At 43.3% G+C, this 19807-nt stretch overlaps 2 protein-coding genes across 4 annotated transcripts; both read left to right on the plus strand.

The window, feature by feature from the left end:
• Positions 1–206: 206 nt before the first annotated feature.
• On the plus strand, positions 207–5757 carry zdhhc11 (zinc finger DHHC-type containing 11). Its single transcript, XM_042106846.1, has 11 exons — positions 207–586; positions 762–983; positions 1849–2024; positions 2182–2283; positions 2731–2855; positions 3039–3191; positions 3313–3428; positions 3543–3619; positions 3710–3773; positions 4247–4325; positions 4991–5757. Exons 2-11 carry the CDS (start codon positions 762–764, stop codon positions 5188–5190), a joined length of 1314 nt encoding a protein of 437 aa, XP_041962780.1. The 5' UTR covers positions 207–586; the 3' UTR covers positions 5191–5757.
• Positions 5758–6879: 1122 nt separating this feature from the next.
• LOC121720578 (tubulin polymerization-promoting protein) lies at positions 6880–19340 on the plus strand. Of its 3 annotated transcripts, none has more exons than XM_042106848.1 (5): positions 6880–7033; positions 12376–12459; positions 13742–14068; positions 16431–16584; positions 16834–19340. In XM_042106848.1, the coding sequence occupies exons 2-5, from the start codon at positions 12428–12430 to the stop codon at positions 17035–17037; spliced, it is 717 nt and encodes a 238-aa protein (XP_041962782.1). In that variant the 5' UTR covers positions 6880–7033; positions 12376–12427; the 3' UTR covers positions 17038–19340. The 3 variants fall into 3 exon arrangements, with proteins under 3 accessions (XP_041962782.1, XP_041962783.1, XP_041962781.1); XM_042106849.1 differs by lacking the exon at positions 6880–7033 and adding an exon at positions 10908–11394; XM_042106847.1 differs by lacking the exon at positions 6880–7033 and adding an exon at positions 11418–11546.
• The last annotated feature ends 467 nt before the right edge of the window (positions 19341–19807 follow it).

The raw sequence follows: 19807 nt of genomic DNA on the forward strand, positions 1-19807 counted from the left end.
AATTAATTGTCACCTTCTGCATCTTTAGTTATACGCCTTGGAGTAAAAAGATCCATTTGATCTAAATCTACAATTAGTTATTATTACTCATTGACATATCAATGTGAATCTTGAATTATTGAAGGATTGTCGCGTCACCTTATCAATGTTCACGTTTACGTCATAATGCGCCAATATAGGCTATCAGTGGGCCAGCCATATGCTTGCACCTTGCGTCCAGTGAAGTTTTGTCACCAATTACCGCCTACCACATAACGCACATTTAATATGGCCAAGTCGCATAGAGTAAAGATAGCCTGTAACCTATTTAGACTTTTGTCAGTAACACAGCTTATTAATTTCTGGCCATAAAGTTATGTGGTTTTAAAGGTGTTGGGCCATTGTCAGCGTCAGTGGCTATAACTACGTCAGGCTATTTGTTACGCAAAGCTGCGTTTATGGTGTCACCATCACAGAGAGTAAATAAGAAGCCTGGGATTTACGAGTTCATTTAGCCTCTAGACAACCGTCTCTCATTTTGCACGATAGGACGCTATCTCAAGGCCTATTTCACGTGATTCTCTCGAGCTTCAAGAAAATACTATTGGTAAATTACTGATTTGCAATATGTTGCTTAGATTATCCATCTGTTGAGCTGTTTATTTGTGTTAAATACTACTCCTGTTGACCACTAAATAGATACTTATACAGTCATTCAGGAACAAATGAATTAGCTCTGAATTTTACAGCTCACTCTCACCTTACCCCTGCCCTCTCCTCAGATGAGGTGCTGCGATCGGCACCTGAGGCGGACCGAACCGGCCCCAGGGGGCAGCCGCAACGAGCTGGTGACCCCTCCGCCGCGCTCTCGCCGCAACGGCTGGTCCGGGAAACCGGAGAGCCTGCAGCTGATTTCCTATTTGACCTACACGTACTTCGTTATCGTTGGATTTGGCATCTTCATTCCACTGCTGCCCACCCCATGGGACTTGATGGCCTATGGTGTATCCTTTACTGTGTTTGAGTAGATCCAAGGATGGGCTTTGAAAGCAACTTAGCAAGTCTTAGGATGGACAGGTGCGTGATTAGCTCTGTGTTCATCTTCCTATTTTCACCATTTGATATGTAAAAGGGTAGGACAGTGTGTCTTGCTGAAATATTACTGTTTATGTGGTCTAATCCTGTAAGTCACCACCAAGTCAGTCTCCTCTGTACATGTCAACACTCACTTGTCATTTCTAAGCATCTCCATTTTGATTGGATTTGACACTTCTCTTTTTTGTGGTTAACATGAAGACTGGTAATGCTGCAATCATCAAGCTATCAAAGTGCTGGCCTGTCTGCTCACAGTCCCTAAAGATCATCCTGTCATCTGAATGCAAATGTTTTGTGTTGTACTCTTTCGGCCCATGGCATGGGGACTGCGCGGATGGTGTTGGCCGTGGCTGAGATGAGAGCAGAGGTCTGATCCGTGTGGCTGGCAGGGAGTCAGGGCAGCTGTGCTGGCTGTGCCTCCAGGAACCTCGTCTTCCCAGACGGCCACCGCACACACACCCCTGCTGTGGCATGCTGGGGGGTTAATAGGCTCTTGACGTCAGGGCTGTCAATGTGCACACTAGCGCATTGGTGGACACATAGAAGGGTGTTTCATGGAGAGCTGACTGCACTCTACACACTATGAGGTTTTTGTAAGCAGTGCTGGGTCTTGCCTGTTTTTTTCTGTCTGAGGCTCAAATGTCAGACAATAATCAGGAGCTTATCTGTGGTTCCCTTTTTTAAAATAGGTGTGTTGATATACAGAACATCTAGATTCTTACCTCTCTTTCCAGTCGCTCTCTCCAAGTTTTACCTTGACTTCAATCTACACAGCTGCTTGGATTTCTCTTTATTGTTCATCTAGTTACCCACATTGCATCTGTGACCATAGACCCAGCAGAACCCAGTGTGCGCGCTAGAAACTACTCCACTACCTTGCCGACCTTTGACAAAAATAAACACGAACATGTCATCTGTGACCTACACTGTAAAATCTGTGATATTGATGTGTGAGTGAACTGTCCTCATTAGAAGTCTGTTTGTGAAATATTTTCACTTTCAACCTGATTTTTTCTTTTTTTTTTAACAAAGATTTTGCATGACCCTGAGTTATTCTCATCTCCATGTTACTTCTGTGCTGTTTCCCCTTTGTGTTGCTATCTGCAGGGGCCCTCGAGCCAAACACTGCAAGACTTGCAACAAATGTGTTACAGACTTTGACCACCACTGCATATATCTGAATAATTGTGTGGGAAGGAGGAACTACTGGTAAGAGGAAACTTGACTTAGAGTATAATGTTTTTCTTTGGTTGCCATCAGGGCACTTTCAGCAGCACAATTTTGTTCCTCTTCAGACATGTAGTCACGAGCAGTCTCTTTGTAATGCCTGCATGCTCTGGGTTTTAATGTCACAGTGGTACCTACCTGTAACCGTCCTGTGGCCTTGACCCATAGCCTTCAGTGGTGTTCTACGAATGGAGTACATGATATTTCAGATTAGTAAATGCACTGATGAGAGAAGGAAGCCCACTTTGTTGTTCCAGGGTGTGGTGCTAAAACACATTCAAAGATGGCCTTTTTCCAGACATGGTTAAAAACATTTGTAAAAAGTTTCTACATGTTTATTTCTAAAAAAGAATGTGTGTGGATATTTGTATTGGTTAGAATGTTGCTTCTTTTATCTAACTACGTTGCCTTTAATGGTCCAACCGGCAGGTTTTTCTTTGTGACCGCGTTGACTGCTGCTATTGGAGTGTTGCTGCTGCTTCTCATTGTTCTCTTCATCTTCATTGAGCACTTTTTGAACGCAGCCGTACTCCGCACCGCGCCTCAGTTTCAGGGTAAGAGGACTGACTGATTGCTCTCTGAGCAAACATGCATTAGTTTGAATGCTGCCATGGTTACAATAAAGGCCTGACTGTTAGCTGGCAAGCTACATGCAAAATGGATGCTCCCTTTCAGATTACTTTCAGACATAGAAGTATGTCATGCGGCATCTTATCAGTCTGTACCCCTCTGCTCAGGTCTGAATAACTCCACGTGGTTGGTGTTCCTACCGCTGGCTCCTGTGCAGACCAGCTCTGCTGGACTCTTGGTAGTAAGCAGCTTCACCATTATACTGGCGCTGGTTTACTTTCTGGTTTTGGTTCACCTGCTGGGATTTCATATATTTCTCTGTGAGTATGAAGAATAGGTATTTTTGCAGGTGTGTAAGATATTTAGAAAATAAAGACTGAAAGCCACAAATGGCTGACGTGTAGCATAAATGGCTAACATTTTGTTTCTTTATGTGTACAGTGACAAAGAAGGTTACTACATATGAGTACATTATGAAAAAGCGGCAGGCACGGAACAATCGTGATGTAGTATCGGGGCGGAAGCAATCCCGACCCACAAGTGCAGAATCAGCAAAGGTAAGACAACCTCCTCTCAGCCTCCTCTCAGTCTTAGCTCCCTTTAGCACAGGCTCATTTGACTGAGCAGGACATTTTGTTAGGCTACATCATTGTCCTGTGTTTTGTTTTCAGCCACAGCCTTCTGTGAATGTATCTGTGGACTGTGAATCACCTATGCCTAGTCTGACCAGTCAAACCAGTCATAGCAGGTTAGGCTATAACTTAATGAGACAATTGCCCAACTGACCCGTTCTGATTACAGGACATGTTATTGAGTTGCTTTTGTGTTGTCTTTGTAGTGCGGAGTACGAGGATGAGAGGAAAGAACTTGCCGCACGTCTCTCTATGACTATTTGTGCAGAGGTACATGCAATTAGTTTGTTTTTCATGAAACATATCTATTTTAAGATTGGACATTTGACATCTGCACCAAAACTGTGTATATTGTTTTTTTTTTTTTTTAATGAAACATCTAATTAAACAAATCTATTTTAAGATTTGACATTGCATTTGACATCTGTGCCAAAACAGGGGCAGCCGTGGCCCACTGGTTAGCACTCTGGACTTGTAACCGGAGGGTTGCCGGTTCGAGCCCCGACCAGTGGGCCGCAGCTGAAGTGCCCATGAGCAAGGCACCTAACCCCTCACTGCTCCCCGAGCGCCGCCGTTGAAGCAGGCAACTCACTGCGCCGTGATTAGTGTGTGCTTCACCTCACTGTGTGCTGTTTGTGTTTCACTAATTCACCGATTGGGTTAAATGCAGAGACCAAATTTCCCTCACGGGATCAAAAAAGTATATACTTATACATACTTACTTAAAACTGTGTGTGTTGCAGCTGCGGCATCTTCAGATTTTGTCATCACCTGGCCCGAACAATTACTACAGCACTAGAGCATCAACTGAGATGATGCCAGGTGAGTTTGAGCAACACCTTACAAACTCAGAATGCTATCATTCATTGCATGGTGCACTGAAAGCTAGTGGTGTTTTAGTTGGTCCATATTATGGCGTAAATGTTTGGGAAGATCAGTTGTTGACATTGGAAAACTTCCATCTTCTTATATTTTGAGTTGTTTCCCAACATAATATTTTCAGAAGAGAAAACATCAACATGTTAAGTTAGTTTTGGGTGTCATCCAGTCTTAGGCATACCTAATGTAAAAAAAGAAAATCAACGAACATCTACAGGAGGTTTCTCTTGGGTGGTCCACTCCAACTACTGGCTTCGTGGTTTGGCTTCATTCTCCTGATGAGGAGTCTTTCATTTTAGGGGAGGATCTGTCGATTAAGCAGGTCATTCCGAGACCCAGTGCACCATAATCCTGAACAATCAAACTAATTCAAAATATTTGAGGAAACTAATTACGGTACCTTGAAATTTGAAAATGATTTACTCAATTTAGGCTAAAATAAATTTTTGATTTGAGTACCAGTAGCTGAAGTATTTATATTTAAGCTGACTTAAGGTAATTATTAAATGACACAAAATCATATTTGCATTTTAGTTCAATTTTTTTGGTGTGGTTGTGGGTTAACATGGAGTTGATTCTAATGATGATGTGCTTGCATATTCACACAGGTATGAGGGCCCTCAGTGAGTCCCTCAGCTGGACTGGACAACAGCAGGTGGTGGTGAATGGAGAGCAGGGCAATGAGATGTCCACTGAAGCGACTCCTGTTATCCAGAACCCCCTGGGCAGCTCTGTCATAGGCACCGCAGCAGTAGAGCAGCAGCTGAGTGTGGACGCAAGGTCTGAGTCGGCCCTCTCCAAGCAGTGAGGGAAGTGCCTCGGCTCGACCGGAAACCTTCTTGACCTGGACCCTAATGGTTATTTGACAATGGATACGACTACTGATTCTGAATATGGATGATGATTATGGAATATGGCTGACCAGAAGATATCGATAGATATTATTTTACCTGAATCGTGATGATTTTTTGAAAATGGATATGACTACTTATTCTGAATTTTGACGATGAATATGGATTATGGATGAACAGAAAATATTGAAAGATATTTTTGGACCTGGACCCTGATGGTTTTCTGACAATGGATACGACTACTAATTCTGAATTTTGACGATGAATATGGAATATGGCTGACTGGAAGATATATATACAAAATAATTTTGTAATATATTGAGTATTTTGGAAAAATGGATATTTTTTCATGGATAGAAGTTTACACTGATCTTTTCAAGCGTGGAACCTGACTGGAAGCATCTTGCACCTTCATTTATTAACTTCATGATGAATGCATACTTGAATCTTTTTTTTATCATTTTTTTTTTTTTTTTCATTTTTAACTTGAACTGTAGAAAAATAAATGTCTTGACAGCAAGTAATGCGTCTGTCATAAGAGTATTGTGTTTCCACTCATGATGATAAGATAGAAGATTTTGTCCAACAATACAAATGGACAGAATTTTTTAACCACATGATGGGGCTGTTGAACATGTATATTCGTTCGGCTGTGTGTGACTCTCCTGTGTTCACAGTTAAAAATAGCATCTGATTGTTGGGTTGTGGGAGATGTGCTTGTCCATCCGCTGTGATGGTTTCACATTTGCCTGGTGCCCCTGGCAGCCCACACCTCAGTGTTCTGCTGTATCATCTGCCTGGCCCCAGTGATGAAAGGATTACATAATCTGCTGGGTGCATCTTCAGCAGTTGTATAACATGAAAGAAATTGGCCCTGGTGAATCTGAGCCACAATAATGAGCCACTTGCATGTATTACAGGATGTGAAGAGAGCAGAGCGATAATTGCATAATATTTGTTTTTGCAAATAAGAATAGCATCATGGAAGTGTACACATGCTATATCTAATTTCGGTAGGCTACATATCTTCTGAGTATTCTGGGATGTGGCTTAATCTTGATCCTGGTGGGGGGAAATGCTTTCCCATGGGAGGGAGAAGGGAGAAGATCACTGGCCCTTGCTCACCCAGCCACAGAAGACATCCTGTGCTCGGCCAAAGGCCAAAAATGCACTTCCTGGAATAATATTTGGATTACCTCTTTGTTTAATCTGTTTGGAGGCACACACATGCCCAGGGCCCAGTGGTGAATATTGCCTACTGTATCTGGTCTTTGCAGACCTATCAGTAAGGGAGGGGTGTCAGTGCGTTTGGCGCCACTCTGCTCTTAATTATGGCATGCATGATATCCATAAATAATTTACACAGGAAAAATGTATCTGCTGTTTATCTTCAATCCATGGTTCTTGTTTACAGGACAACAGATGTATGAAAATCATCAAGTTAAAGTCCTGAGACGATGATATTCAGTTATTCTTATTAAGTCATTGGTTAGTGTCTCATTCAACATCGTCGCGACAGTGCTATTTTCCAACGCGCGAGCGACGCTCCTTCATGAGCTGCTTCCTAAACCGCTCATAGGACAGTATGAAAGAGGCAACCAATCAGAGCTGTTGGTCGTCTTACGGTGTCTTCCAGGGCTTTGAACCATCAAGCATATTCCATAGCCGCGCGATCAGCGGGAGAACGGAGATCCAAGCGCGCCTCTGGTTCTCACGGGTAGGCTACGGTGGATGTGATTATGTTTTTGTAGGAAAACAACAAGGGTGTGGAGCTACACGTTGAAGGATATACACAAACAGGTAAGCTTATGCATTATAGACTCAGTAGTATTGCTGGTGTAGCCTAGCCTGTTTATTAATGCGAAATATTCGGGTATACATTTTATATCAGCCTATGTTGTGTTTGTTTCGATTTCTGTCAACATGACCAAATACCTGGTGGTTTGCATATCCAGCTCAATATACCAATGGCATAACAGCTCTGGACTTGAGATTGAAGGGGATATTTCTGTATAGCCTAGGCTACTTTCTTTTTCACTGTATTACGTAATTCGTCGTCCAAACCTTATGGATATGACATACGTCTATTTGACAGCCTGTACCTCAATATTACCTTTCGAAATGTGAAGCTAGGGCTGTAAGGATATTGAGAGCTACTGCAGGCAATGTATTGACAGTAGGACAATAACAATGATCACGTGGACTGCGTTCCCATCGCTCAAGCATGAATATTGCTAAAGCAAGTTTATGTAACCCATCTTGCTAAAAAGACAAGTCAGTAATAGTAGCCTATGCACAAGCAGTTGGCCTGCCGACTTTATTTGGAAATGCCACCCCCATGCATTTAAACTGCTGCTACTGCAATAACAGTAACATAATCAACAACCATGTTTTGGGTATCATAGCCTATACAGAATAGTGACTGATTATTTGAACACTTTGTGATAGTGATTCACTACTCTCGAACGAGTTATTATGTCATTGCATGGCATTTCATCAGTCATTTTTTTTTCTGTCATGAAATTATGAATAGGATTGGGCAGGATCAGTTCAGGGTACAGATCAATAGGAGGAGTTAATGTATGCTTTTGTGTTTAGGTATCTTTATTTTGAGACATTTAATCTTAAATTGTTATATAGCTTGACATGGACTATGGTGTACAGACATCTGGTGTACAGTAGGGCTTTTATCTGAGCTAAATGATCAGTGATTTGTTTTGTATAATTTAAGAAATGTTATGTGTAAGTCAGGTCTAGCCCTGTTTTCCCATATGTTCAAGCATTAGGTACGCTTCAGATGAGAATGCAGTCATTCACTGACTTTGCCCCAGATTTTTGTGCTCTGTGTTGCAGTTCACTGGTCTGTGAGCCACTGGCCTTTGAAGCAGACAACATATCCTGTATTTAAATGAATGCACCTTGTTAATGACCAATGCTTAATGTTTGACTAATGTTAGTGGAACGCCAAATAAATGCACTCAAATATGTACACAAGGTGCTGGTGATCAGTGGTTGTACATATTAACACCATGCGTCAGTTACATTTCAAGTTCATGGTTCTTGTGAAAGCTCCTTCAAAATGGGCTTTTAGCTTCAGTTTTAACATGCTCTGTGCTATCAGGGAGAATGGAAAAAGGTGCATAGTTTCCACTATTCAGTCTTGAGGGTGGCAGGTTGAGTCCAAGTTGTCCTCAATCCTTTACTTTCGGTGCGCAGGTGACATCCTGCAGGGACAGTGCAGGCCGGAGTTCAAACGACTGGGACAGGGCTGTGCTCAGAGCACTATGTAAACCTCCCTGGTCTCGCTGGGCTTGAGCCGACACAGGCCCAGTTGGCATAGCGCAGGAGACATTTATCAATAGGAATAAATATGACAAGAGCAACCATAGTGTGAACCTCCTCTGCTCCTTTACAAAATAGTCCTCCTGCATTAATAACAGCGTTGTGTGTTTCCTGTGTTTTTCTCTCTGTTGTTGCATTATGCACTGGCATGCGCCACGGTGTGTTATTACTTCTAACAATACCTAGGAGCTGCAGATTGTGTTTGTCAGTGTTACAGAGACAATACTATTTAAAGCCAATGTCTGGGACTGGGATGAGGAGGTTGGGGGAGTTGAGAGGAGACTGATAGGGTGGATGGGCGTGTGTGTGTGTGTGTGTGCGTGTGTGTGTGTGTGTGTGTGTGTGTGTGTGTGTGGGGGGGGGGGGTTACTGAATGGTGAATAAGACCCACGCGACACAAAGAATGGGATGGATCCCGTCGGGGGCTGGAACGGGCCGTGGAGATGGGATGAGGTAATCAGAAGCACTAGGTGGGGGCAGCGGCGTAACCAGGGGGGGCCCGTCCCTCTGGAGGCTGCCGTGCGTTGGAGTGGGTGCTGGCAACGGTGATGCCCAGATTCCTGCACTCGTATGCTCAGGCGGAGCTGCCGGGCATCAGGATGGAGGGGCAGATGGGTCCACCCACCATGTCCAGGCCCTCTCTGCAGACTGGAGTAGGTTGCATTTCCAGACGACGCCCTGATTCATCCACACTCCCTCTCTCTCTCTTCCTGTTTACAGTTCCACCTCATTACTGTACTCAGTACTCTAGGTCTTTCTGTTTAGATGCATTTGGATAGCTTTAAAGGTAGAAATAAGTGTGTCTGAGTGTTCATATTTCTCCCTGGTTAAAAATAGAATGAGGCCGAAATAGGCCAATTTATGGTTTAAGCACTCATCTGTGCCAAACATCCCCAGAAGGCAAATATATGTAAGCATGCGCTCAGCCACTCAGTGATACGCCTCTTGAGATCGGAGCGCGTGCAAAAAGCTCTTTCTCTTTCACTCTTGCTCATTCTCTCTCCCTCCCTCCCTCCCTCCCATGCTGTGGTTAACAAGATCAGGCAACAAATGCTTCAAGCTTCTCACAGCACCAGATGTTTGACCTATTATGCCTTTTGTATAAGGTTTTGGATTCAGTTATTAAAACATTCAAACATACAAAAGTACATATGTTAGTCGCTTTGGTTAAAACCATCTTCCAAATTAATAAACATTGAAGGTGTAGACTAATGTCAGTTAAGGTGACAAATGGTGACAGCAGTATGTCGATACCCAAGGTTCTGACCTTTTCCAGTCTCCACTCCACAATTCCACTCATACATATTTAAGCTCTTTGCTAATCCGATTTCTAAAACTCATTCTGTTTTCATACTTAACTAATTAATATATGGGATTATTCATTGTTGTGTAAGCTGAGAAGTGCTCACATATGTGAAATCACCCAGCCAAGAGAGCAGCACTAAGCTTGCTCTCAGCAGACAGTATGCAAACAGGATTATAACACATTCATAAACTCTATTAATCATCAAGTCTATTATACAAGTGGCAAGTTTATTCTTGAATTTATGAACTCATCCTGATTAATCGTGTTAACATTTCAGGTCAAACTAGTTTAAGCATTTGCTCTGTCTGTTCAACTCTTCTTGATTAATTGTGTTCAGGACAAACTAGTTCAAATGTTTGTGCTGTCTGTTCAGAGTTGTTACTTGACAGCAGTGGTGACCCTCGTTGTCATTGTTATTGTTGTGACTGCGCTGGCATCTCTATGGAGAGCCTGGAGTCCTTGAGGTGTCTGAGTGTAAAGCTAGTGTCTGAAAAGCTGCCTTTGTCCTGGCCTGATTTCGGTGTCCTCTCAGCAGTGCGCAATAGACGGAGGCCACAGAGGGTTCAGTCAGGGAGAGGAGTGTCTCAGTAAATAAAATCAGCACTTCCCAGACCCCACTTTACATACAGAGGAGAGCCACAACTGTCTGGACTTGTAGATGTTCCTCTGAAATACTTGTTTATTCCATCTGATCTTTTGAGAATGTCAGCTAGTCTAAGATGCATGTCGAGACAAGACTGTGAACATTATATTGGACATGTGATTTGGAGGTTGTTTAGACTTTCAATTAGAAGTCAATCTCATGGGATTATTCATATCATAACTGTGTACACATGTGAAGTGAACTGTGACTAGATTGTAATATGATGAAATCCATACCGTTTTTTCCAGAATGGCCAATTTTGCTCTTGGTGCAAGGTGAAATTTTCCCTACATGTGCAAATAAGCTACAGGAAATGTGTCTTGTAAACTGTTTTTGTTGGGGTACTTTCAGAAATGTGGGCACATTCAGTTATATGAAGTCATCTGCATCTGAAATGACCCCTGACTCTCCCAGGCCCCCGTGACACTGTGCGATGTCACACTAGACAGAACTGCCTGACACTTAAGAGCACAATGGGCCTCTAGTGTTTCCACTTCTGAATGCCATTATTGACACTGGTTAATAAAATCTTTGTTCAGTATAACAATTAAAACATAATAGCAAATCAATAGAAGCGGCCTTTTCCATGGAGTTATTATGACTCCATGCTACAGTATATAGACTGTGCATCTTACAGTAGAATTCGGTCATGTCCACCCACCAAGGACAATGACACCGGGAGCAACAGAACCACCCATGCCTGGGTGGTGGGTGGGGGTGTCAACACCAAGCACTGAGGCAATGAAACTGCATAAGACTCTGGGTTTCTTCTATAGCTTGATAGATTTTGCTTCCACTCCGAAGCTGGAGCTGATAAGGGAGGTCTCTGCTTGATGTCTGATTATCCACAAGAGGTGACAAAGTGACGAGGTGAGGTATTTTGTCTTCGGGGCTCTGTACCAAAACTGAGAGTTGGCAGTAGAGAGAGCTTTGCTAGGGTGTATTTTGCCATGGCAGCACAGGGCCACTGAGGCTGTCGCTGTGACGCTGTGGGGCCCGCGAGTTATGGGAGCCACTGGAAGGTGAGCCTGGTGTCATTCTTCTGTTTACTCTAAATGAGAATGAGAAACAGCGTGTGTACCGTGGGATTGCTGTGTGGGTCTCTTGCTTTGTTTTTAGGATCTTGTAAGGAACTATGGATCAGTTCAGAGCTGAGTTAGATGTAAACACATGTGGTAGTATATATATATATATATATATATATATATGTTACATATATATATCATTGTGATCTAAAACGCCTGCTTTTGTATTGGGCTCTCTTTGCGTAGGCCTGGTGGTCCTCATTACGCCTTCTCTCCTAATGATGTGTACCTCATTTGTTTGTTTATATTTCCGAAAGTGCTTGGTTAGCTTGGCGCATGTCTGTTTCCAACGCAACCGGAGGGAAAAAAAGGCTTTTGCACTAATGAGCATCACACATGCAGAACAGAGCAGCTGTCATCAGTGGGATGACTTCATGCACCGAGGCAGGGTAAACGGGAAAGATTGAGGAGGTTTTCCCAAGGGCTAGCAATAGTATTGTTCAGAGATCTTCAAGAGGAACAGGAGTGTTGTACTTTATGTAAAATACCTACATCTGGATGACACAGTGATGGTGGGGCCGTTTAGTTTTACATATTAGAGGACACATTCTGTGTGTTTATTGGATGCTGTAAAACTAGTTTTCTGTTATCACATACCCTTGTTTGGCAATACCTCTGTTTAGGCAATAAAACACCGCTCCACGGCTGATAACCATGAAAGGCCACTATAATAAGGTGTCAATGTGAAAGTGAAAGTGACTCTTTGAACACACACACACACACACACATGCATATAGTGTATTCACTCACTCTCCTTGTATTTCAGCTGCATCAAGAAGCCAAGAGAATCTCCAAGTTGTAGCAGTCGAGAGGGGGTCATGGAGGGCACTCACGCTACCACAGGCCCTAAGTGAGTACACAGCTCTGTGCAGGTCACTCTGCAGTTTGCCACGGAGCCTAGAGGACAACACCAGCAAGCCTTAATCTCACAGATCCATCAGCATACAGGGCACTCATAGGCCTGTAATTGTGGACCATAATCCCTAGGTTTATACTTTGGATGGGTTGTAGTACAAGGACTATCATTTTTAAAGCTGTGTCTGAGGAACGTGAATACTACTGATTAAAATGTATACTGTACTGTAACTGTAAATGGTTGAAGAAAATGGCTCAATCCAAATGTCAGAGGAAGTTAAATATGATGCTTCGAGGGTCCCAACAGTACAGGTTTGAGCTGTCTTCATGGTCCTTGACTCTTGTTCTTCAGTTCCTGAGAGCGTCAAAACGTGTGAGCCGGGCCACTCAGAAATGTGCCTGTCGTAGTGTGTGGCCCAGTGTTCATCTGGTAGCTGCTGGACGCTCCACAGCTCCCTGGCCGGGCATTCCACATGTGCCTATTAATAAACCTCACCTAAGTGCCAAAGCTCTTGCCACATCTGGCCGCACACTGCCAGCCTACAGAGGAGAGGAGTACTATCCTGCCACACCACTTACCACAATGAAATATCATCTGAGCTTCGGGCAGTGGAAGCAGTCTGAGCTCAGGAAATCATAGAGGCTATTAACCACAGTCATGTTTACCATGACCGTTAACGGCACTTTAAGGGTGGCGAGACTGTGATGGAAACCCCCTTTTGTTCTTCTGGGTTCTTGTTATGTGCAGTTTTTATTACAGGACACTGTTATTACCGGGAACACTATGGGTGTGGTGTGTTCTGTCTCCAAGCTTCACTCAGCACATTTGTGAGTCTTGAACTATGTTTTTAAAAAGTGCTGAAAGAATCACCTCATAAATAAATAGGTTGCTACTAATTAAATAAATAAGCTATTGCCTTGAGGAGTGATATCACACAGGGCTATGAAGATAGCAATCAAGCTCCAAACTCTAATCAGTGACCCGGGGATAACGGACCCTCAGCCCTTTCTATTTAGGTCATTATGAAGTTTATTGGTGTGTTGTGTGCTTTGGCACATGCAGTAGAAGTCTCTGGATCTGGCGAGCTGGGTGTGGGTAGTGTCAGCTCAGAACAGTGTGGAGACATGAAAGCACAACACAACATCCACCCCTGATGCCCACTGAGAAATGACACCATCTGCTCTGCAGTGAGGCTGAGTAATGGCACTGGCATTTCAAATCTCGCTCGCTCTCTCTCTCTCTCTCTCTCTCTCTCGCTCTCTCTCTCTCTCTCCAGTAATGGCGAGGAGTTCAAAGTTCAGATGGCGAAGCACAACAACCATGCCCCCCTGCGGCCGCCGAGCGAGCAGTCCAAGGATCGGGCGACAAAGCGCCTGTCGACGGAATCGAACGGGATCAGCGAGGGCGGGGCCGGGGCGCGCACCCCCGTGGAAGTGACGGCGCTGGAGGAGGCCTTCCGCCGCTTCGCCATCCATGGGGACACGCGCGCCACCGGGAAGGAGATGCACGGCAAGAACTGGTCCAAGCTGTGCAAGGACTGCGGCGTCATCGACGGCAAGAGCGTCACACTCACAGACGTGGACATCGTCTTCTCCAAAGTCAAGTAGGACACCATCTGTTCTGCGTTCTGGGATCTTGGGAGTGGAGGGGGGAGAGGCTGGCTGTTCTGTTATACTGTATGTACTGTAACTAACCACTATATCAGTCACTAGCATAAAAGGGGAAAATGGAAACCGATAAAGCATTTAAATAGTTTCCAGCATGGGAGTTAAATATATACAGTTACACTTCAGCTTCATTCCTTTGTTAGATAAAAAGCAACAAAGGAGCATGCTTTTAAAGCAACTCTACAGTATGTCCAGCACCCCACGCATACACTGTGAGAAGGAGGAGCCCGTCTATTTTATGCGCTTGCCCCAGATTTAGGTTGTGGTCCTACAGTGGTGACTTATTTAACGTCATATTACAGAGGCATAGGTCAGGGTGGCTCATCCCCCATCCGGGCGGATATCTCCAGGCAGGATGGAGTCATCGGCCCTCGGCCCAGCATCCAGCAGAATATAAATGCATTCGACAGAGCCACAGAAAACACAGTATTCAGACCACTTGCTGTTCTGTTGTGTTGTGGCGCAGATGGCTGCCGAGGCAGACTATTTTTTTTCCCTTTGCCATGTTTTTGATGTTTCGGCCAAGCAGGCTGACTAGGAGTTGCAGTGCAGAGAGTGAAGGGTTTCTGTGGGTGTACTGTTTATGTTTGTTAGATATTTAGGGCATCTGTGATCTTGAACGATTCTACGCTGAAGTGATTTGGCTTCACCCCGACTGAACTCTGAAGGGGGAAAAATGACAGAACAGCGCAACTGTGAAGGGAGGCAGGGCTGGGGCCTCTCAAGACCAGTGGAGGAGAGCCGAGGGTGTGCACTGTGCAGGGTTACTGATTTCATTCAGGTCGCATTATTCATTTCCTGTCAACAACAGCACCTGATAATATCACGTTGGAGTGGTGTATGAAGGACCTTATGATATTGGCCTGTGAGCTGAAGCAGAAGAGTCTGCATGCATCTGTGTGTGTGTGTGTGTGTGTGTGTGTGTGTGTGTGTCAGAAAATAAGGCCAGACAAGAGTCATGTGGGGGAAGGGTGTGTTATAAGCCGGGGCTGACTCTAGACATGAGATCCAGATCTAACCTTCTGCTTTAATCACAGCTGGGTCAACGCCACATAAGAGCCAGTGCAGAATGGAGCACTTTATGGGCTCTGCTGCTTCATGGAAAGGCTTTAGAAGGCAAGACTGTATATCAGAGCGTTACAGCTGCTGCGTGTTACATCACAGGACACAACACATCACAGAAGATATAGGATTTTTACACCCTATTCCTTTGTCCATCCACTCTATCCAGCTCACCATCCCTGTAGATGTATTCAAAGGGGACACGTGTCATAATTTTAGAGGGACACGAAATGTTCCAGGTCAGTGATGAAGTCATTTTCAGCACTAACCTATATTTCCATCCAGCTAACCTGCAAGCAAGCTTTGAGTCATGCATCAGCTGACTGAATTAAAGCAAACAAACCTTTTCCTGATTAACTGTCTCCCCACTCTTCCTTCATAATTAACATTGATTAGAATGAATATGTGGGCTTCTTTTGAAATGCTACTTCGTAAGGCCTTTTCAGAGCGGAATGTCCAGCTGGGACATCACCAGAATGATTTCAGATCTGACATTAGACAGCATGGAACAGGCCTCCAGAGTAATGGAACTCCGGAGTGTTCCCCACTGAAGGATCGCCCAAACAAAACTGGTCACTGAAGAAGTCAAATTAATAATAAACTCGAAGAGGCGTGTTTACTAAGGCTTGTTGCTATGACAGCAGGTTACCCCGGGATACAGTGAGCTTTATGGACTTTTGTTTAGGTGATTTATCACCACAGCAGTGGTTGTTTGTATTTGTGTTACTATGCACTTTTTACCTTGGAAATGCAATGTGACACAGTTGGATTAAACACCCCCCCCCCCTCCCAGGGGTAAATGTGTTTCTTGAGACAATGTAAACATCCAAGACAGCTCTGAGGGCTAACAGTATGCAGTGGGCTGCTAGACAAGAGACATCAGAGAACTGTTAGAGCCACTGTCTGGTGTGGGATGACATGTCAGTATACAAACATCCTCATCTGCTCCTCAGAGAAAGTGAAACGTAATGCTAAAGGGCGGCACTGGTCGGTGGCAGTATCAGTGTGTAGTCAGTATGGTGGCTGAGGTTACCATAGTGGGTTTTTTAGGAGGGTAGGTAGAGTTTATGACTCATGCAGTGACATTTACAATAGCATTTGAACTTAGAACAGAGAGCCAGTGCAGCTAATGTGTAAATACTTTGTTTACAGTGTGGGCTGTTCTCCACTGAAGACTCCAAGGATAATAGAGTTCTTGAGTTAAACTGGTTTAACTTTCATATTTGTGCATTACAGGAAGAAATCCAGCCGCACCATTACATTCAATGAATTCAAAGACGCTCTTACAGAGCTGTCCAGGAAGAGGTTCAAAGAAAAAGGCAACGACGAGGCAGCAGAGGAGGTCTTCAAGCTGATCGAGGGCAAATCACCAGTCATATCTGGAGTCACGGTAAACTTGGGGACAATCTCCATCACGTTTCAGTCAAGATCCTTGTTTCATGAATAAAAGTGATTAAGTATTGTTTTCATGAAGGGGCAAATGAGTGTCCCTTTTTTATGTGCTGGAAACTGTAATGATAAGGTACAGTTAGAAGTAAACACATGGCTTCCCTAGTGAGCTGCTTCTGATAACGTCCTCTGTTATTTACTGATATTGTAAATAAAACGTCCAGCCTCTGACCTACCGTTCCCTCCACAGAGAGCAGTGGCCTCGCCCACAGTGTCACGCCTGACGGACACCACCAAGTTCACCGGCTCGCACAAGGAGCGCTTCGACCAGACAGGCCGTGGGAAGGGCAAGGCTGGTCGCGTAGATGTCCTGGACACGTCAGGTTATGTATCAGGCTACAAACACGCCGGCTCTTACGAGAAGAAAACAGGCCCTAGGCCAAAACCAGAGTGAAGCACTTCTGGGGGTCCAGTCAGGAGAGTTAGCAGAGAAACGCCATCCTTAATTGCATCCCGAACTCTCCTCTGTCTCTTGCTCCAACACCAAACAGAACAAAAGAAGCACAACAGGGAAATATTTTCCGTTTCATGTTTTTGTTTGTTATTATCTGTGATCGAGACGTGGTTCAAGTTCCTTTTTTTTCTGTGATGTTTGAGAACTGGAACGTTGTTTACATCTACACAAAGACATCACCAGCTGGTACATTCCTAACCAATACCAAGCAACTGCCAAGCATTGAGCAGAACCACCATGGAGAGGAAAGCACTATGAAATATGAAGTCTTACTAATGCAATAGGGCCTTACACTGCCAAGAGCTATGAGGATCATTACGCCAAGAAAAACAATGAGAAATTGTCTAACTAGATTGCACTTTTCACTGGTCCGTCCTCTCCATTTTCTGAGTCGTTTAACTGTAGAAATGATACCCTTTATTTACTCATACAAGATTAATCCTTTTTCCTTAGTCCAGTAGTCAAAGTGGATGTATGTTGTTTTTAAATATACTTCAGTTCCATTGTCCTCTCCTTGGTGAGTGTTAAAGAGTTAGGGTAGAGGGTGCAGGGTAGAGCCCTCAGTATGCCACTTTCACCATGTTGTGCACATACCCTTGTCCTTTCACTGTAAAAAATTATTTTAAAAATCACTAAATCACTGATATGCCATAATATTGTTTTACTTATTTGGTTGAATAGATTTGGCCTTTGTATGTATTCTTGTGGTTAACAACATGTCTTATTGTTTTATCACAATTCACGTTAAACAAGTGCTGTACCGGTCATGTATAAATATAATTTATTTTGTTTTAATTGTAGGAGCCTATGTTAATTTTTGCCCAACCATCAAAAGTAGTTCATGATCTTCACAAGTTCTATAGGCCAAGGAAGTTCAAATACAACGGCAAATATGCAACTGGATGCAATTAGTGTTAGGTACTTCTATTCAGAACGCATTCACATTCAGAAACCTGAAACCACTAGCTTCATGGAAAAGAACATCAGGGAACAAAAGATATGGTGTTCAAGATTGTATTTTAAAAAAAAAAAGAAAAAAAAAAAGGACTTTTTGTTTCCAGTTATGTGGTTCTTAATATTTATGGAATGCTAGTATGTGGTATGCTAAACTATTAGCTTGAACTAAAACACTGGCTGCATATTTGTGTTCTGTGTGTATTCTGCAGTGCATTGTGAACTTTACCAGCCCTCGCGTACACAACTTTTATGAACTTCAGTGAGACGCATCACTTGCGCTAACAACATTGCCTATACTAGGTGTCCTTTGGTAATGGCCACTGCCCAGACTGCATGAGCTTGAGTCCAATGGCAGAAGGGATAGTGAAGACATTGTGCATTGTAACTCAGCATGGTCCAAAAATGTCAGCCACTGCCATTCTCTGTGGTCAGATGACAACCTGATAAAGTTCTATGAGTTACCTTAATACCTTTGTGTGGAAGCATATCATAGCTTATGGTTTGGATTTTATAACAATTAAGCAGAATAGCTTATACCACAGTTATGCCGAACCAGCTTATTACACACATTTACCACTTTTTAAATAAGTGAATTATTTACAGTTTTATACATTTCATACAAAGGCACTTTGCTACATTTTGAACTATGTGCAATTTATAAACAAAGACAAAAAGCAAAAATGTTTACAGTAAATGTGTTTTTCACAAAATAGCCAAATTTGCAACAGCTTTAGCTGCACAGGGTAAGCACAACAGGTCTTCTCACGTCATTTGATTTGGCCCCTGATGTCTTTCCACATCTCTCCAAATTAACTAAGAGTCCAATTTAAGCTAACATAGAAATAGAGAATGGGGCCAAAATTCCCATAATAAAATATTTATTGATATGTAGTTCCTTAGGCATTCTGAAGGAAAAGGGAATAACATGTATATAATTATTCTTCTACGGAACATTTATTTTTCACACAGTGACACTGTTCCTTCCATATTCATAGCCAGTAGTTTGCCTAGAAAGTGAATTGTATTTATGTTGACAAGTAAACATTATTGTACTAGCAGTTGGAAGTATTTAATGTATGATTTGATGTTTGTGTGCTTACTGCCAAATATTGTACACCATTTGTTTTGAGGAACAATATTGTCTTATTTTTCAGAATAACTTTTTTTTCTAATGTTCTTGTGCCCTGATGCATGTTTTCTGGTCATGGTGTGGTACTTTTGACCTTACAGTATATGTGTGTCCCCGTTTTGTAGCATTGTGGAGAATAAAAAGAAATGAAACCTTACCTGGACAACGGCACTTGTTTTTGAACAGAGGCCTGTGTTAAGCAGGGGCCTGTACTACGAAGCGGGGTTTCTGGCTTATCTGGGTAACTTCGAGAGTAACTTGATCACGTGTGGCGTAACTTCCCGATTAACCCGTACTACGAAAGGTGGATAGGTTTTAACCGAGGTATGCTGCCATGGCAATTTACGCTGCATCTCAAACCTGCTCCGACCAGGTTATGTTCTTGGTTAACCCGAGGTTTCCGTTAACCACACCCTTTATAAGTACCACCCCTCCACCTAACAATTTCTCCCGAGACATGTCGGCGTACCTGGATTATCCATACGACATTGGAGCGCAAATCGTGAGGGACTCTCTTCGCAGGGCGAGGGGTTTTAGAGACCGCCAGAAAATATATATAGCCTACCCGGACGATAATCTCTATGAAGATATAGATTGTCAGCCGAGGGAATTCGTTATCTTTGT

This window comes from Alosa sapidissima, chromosome 10 (genome assembly GCF_018492685.1).
Source record: "Alosa sapidissima isolate fAloSap1 chromosome 10, fAloSap1.pri, whole genome shotgun sequence".
NCBI classification, from domain to species: Eukaryota; Metazoa; Chordata; class Actinopteri; order Clupeiformes; family Clupeidae; genus Alosa; species Alosa sapidissima.

Excerpts from the sequence above, each read along its gene's own strand:
- zdhhc11 (XM_042106846.1), top strand. The coding sequence starts at position 762 with ATGAGGTGCTGCGATCGGCACCTGAGGCGGACCGAACCGGCCCCAGGG. Across the intron at positions 984-1,848 it reads GGGACTTGATGGCCTATGGT|CTGCTTGGATTTCTCTTTAT; the intron begins GTATCCTTTACT and ends CAATCTACACAG. Across the intron at positions 3,192-3,312 it reads GGGATTTCATATATTTCTCT|TGACAAAGAAGGTTACTACA; the intron begins GTGAGTATGAAG and ends TTATGTGTACAG.
- LOC121720578 (XM_042106847.1), top strand. Across the intron at positions 12,460-13,741 it reads CACGCTACCACAGGCCCTAA|TAATGGCGAGGAGTTCAAAG; the intron begins GTGAGTACACAG and ends CTCTCTCTCCAG. Across the intron at positions 16,585-16,833 it reads CAGTCATATCTGGAGTCACG|AGAGCAGTGGCCTCGCCCAC; the intron begins GTAAACTTGGGG and ends TTCCCTCCACAG.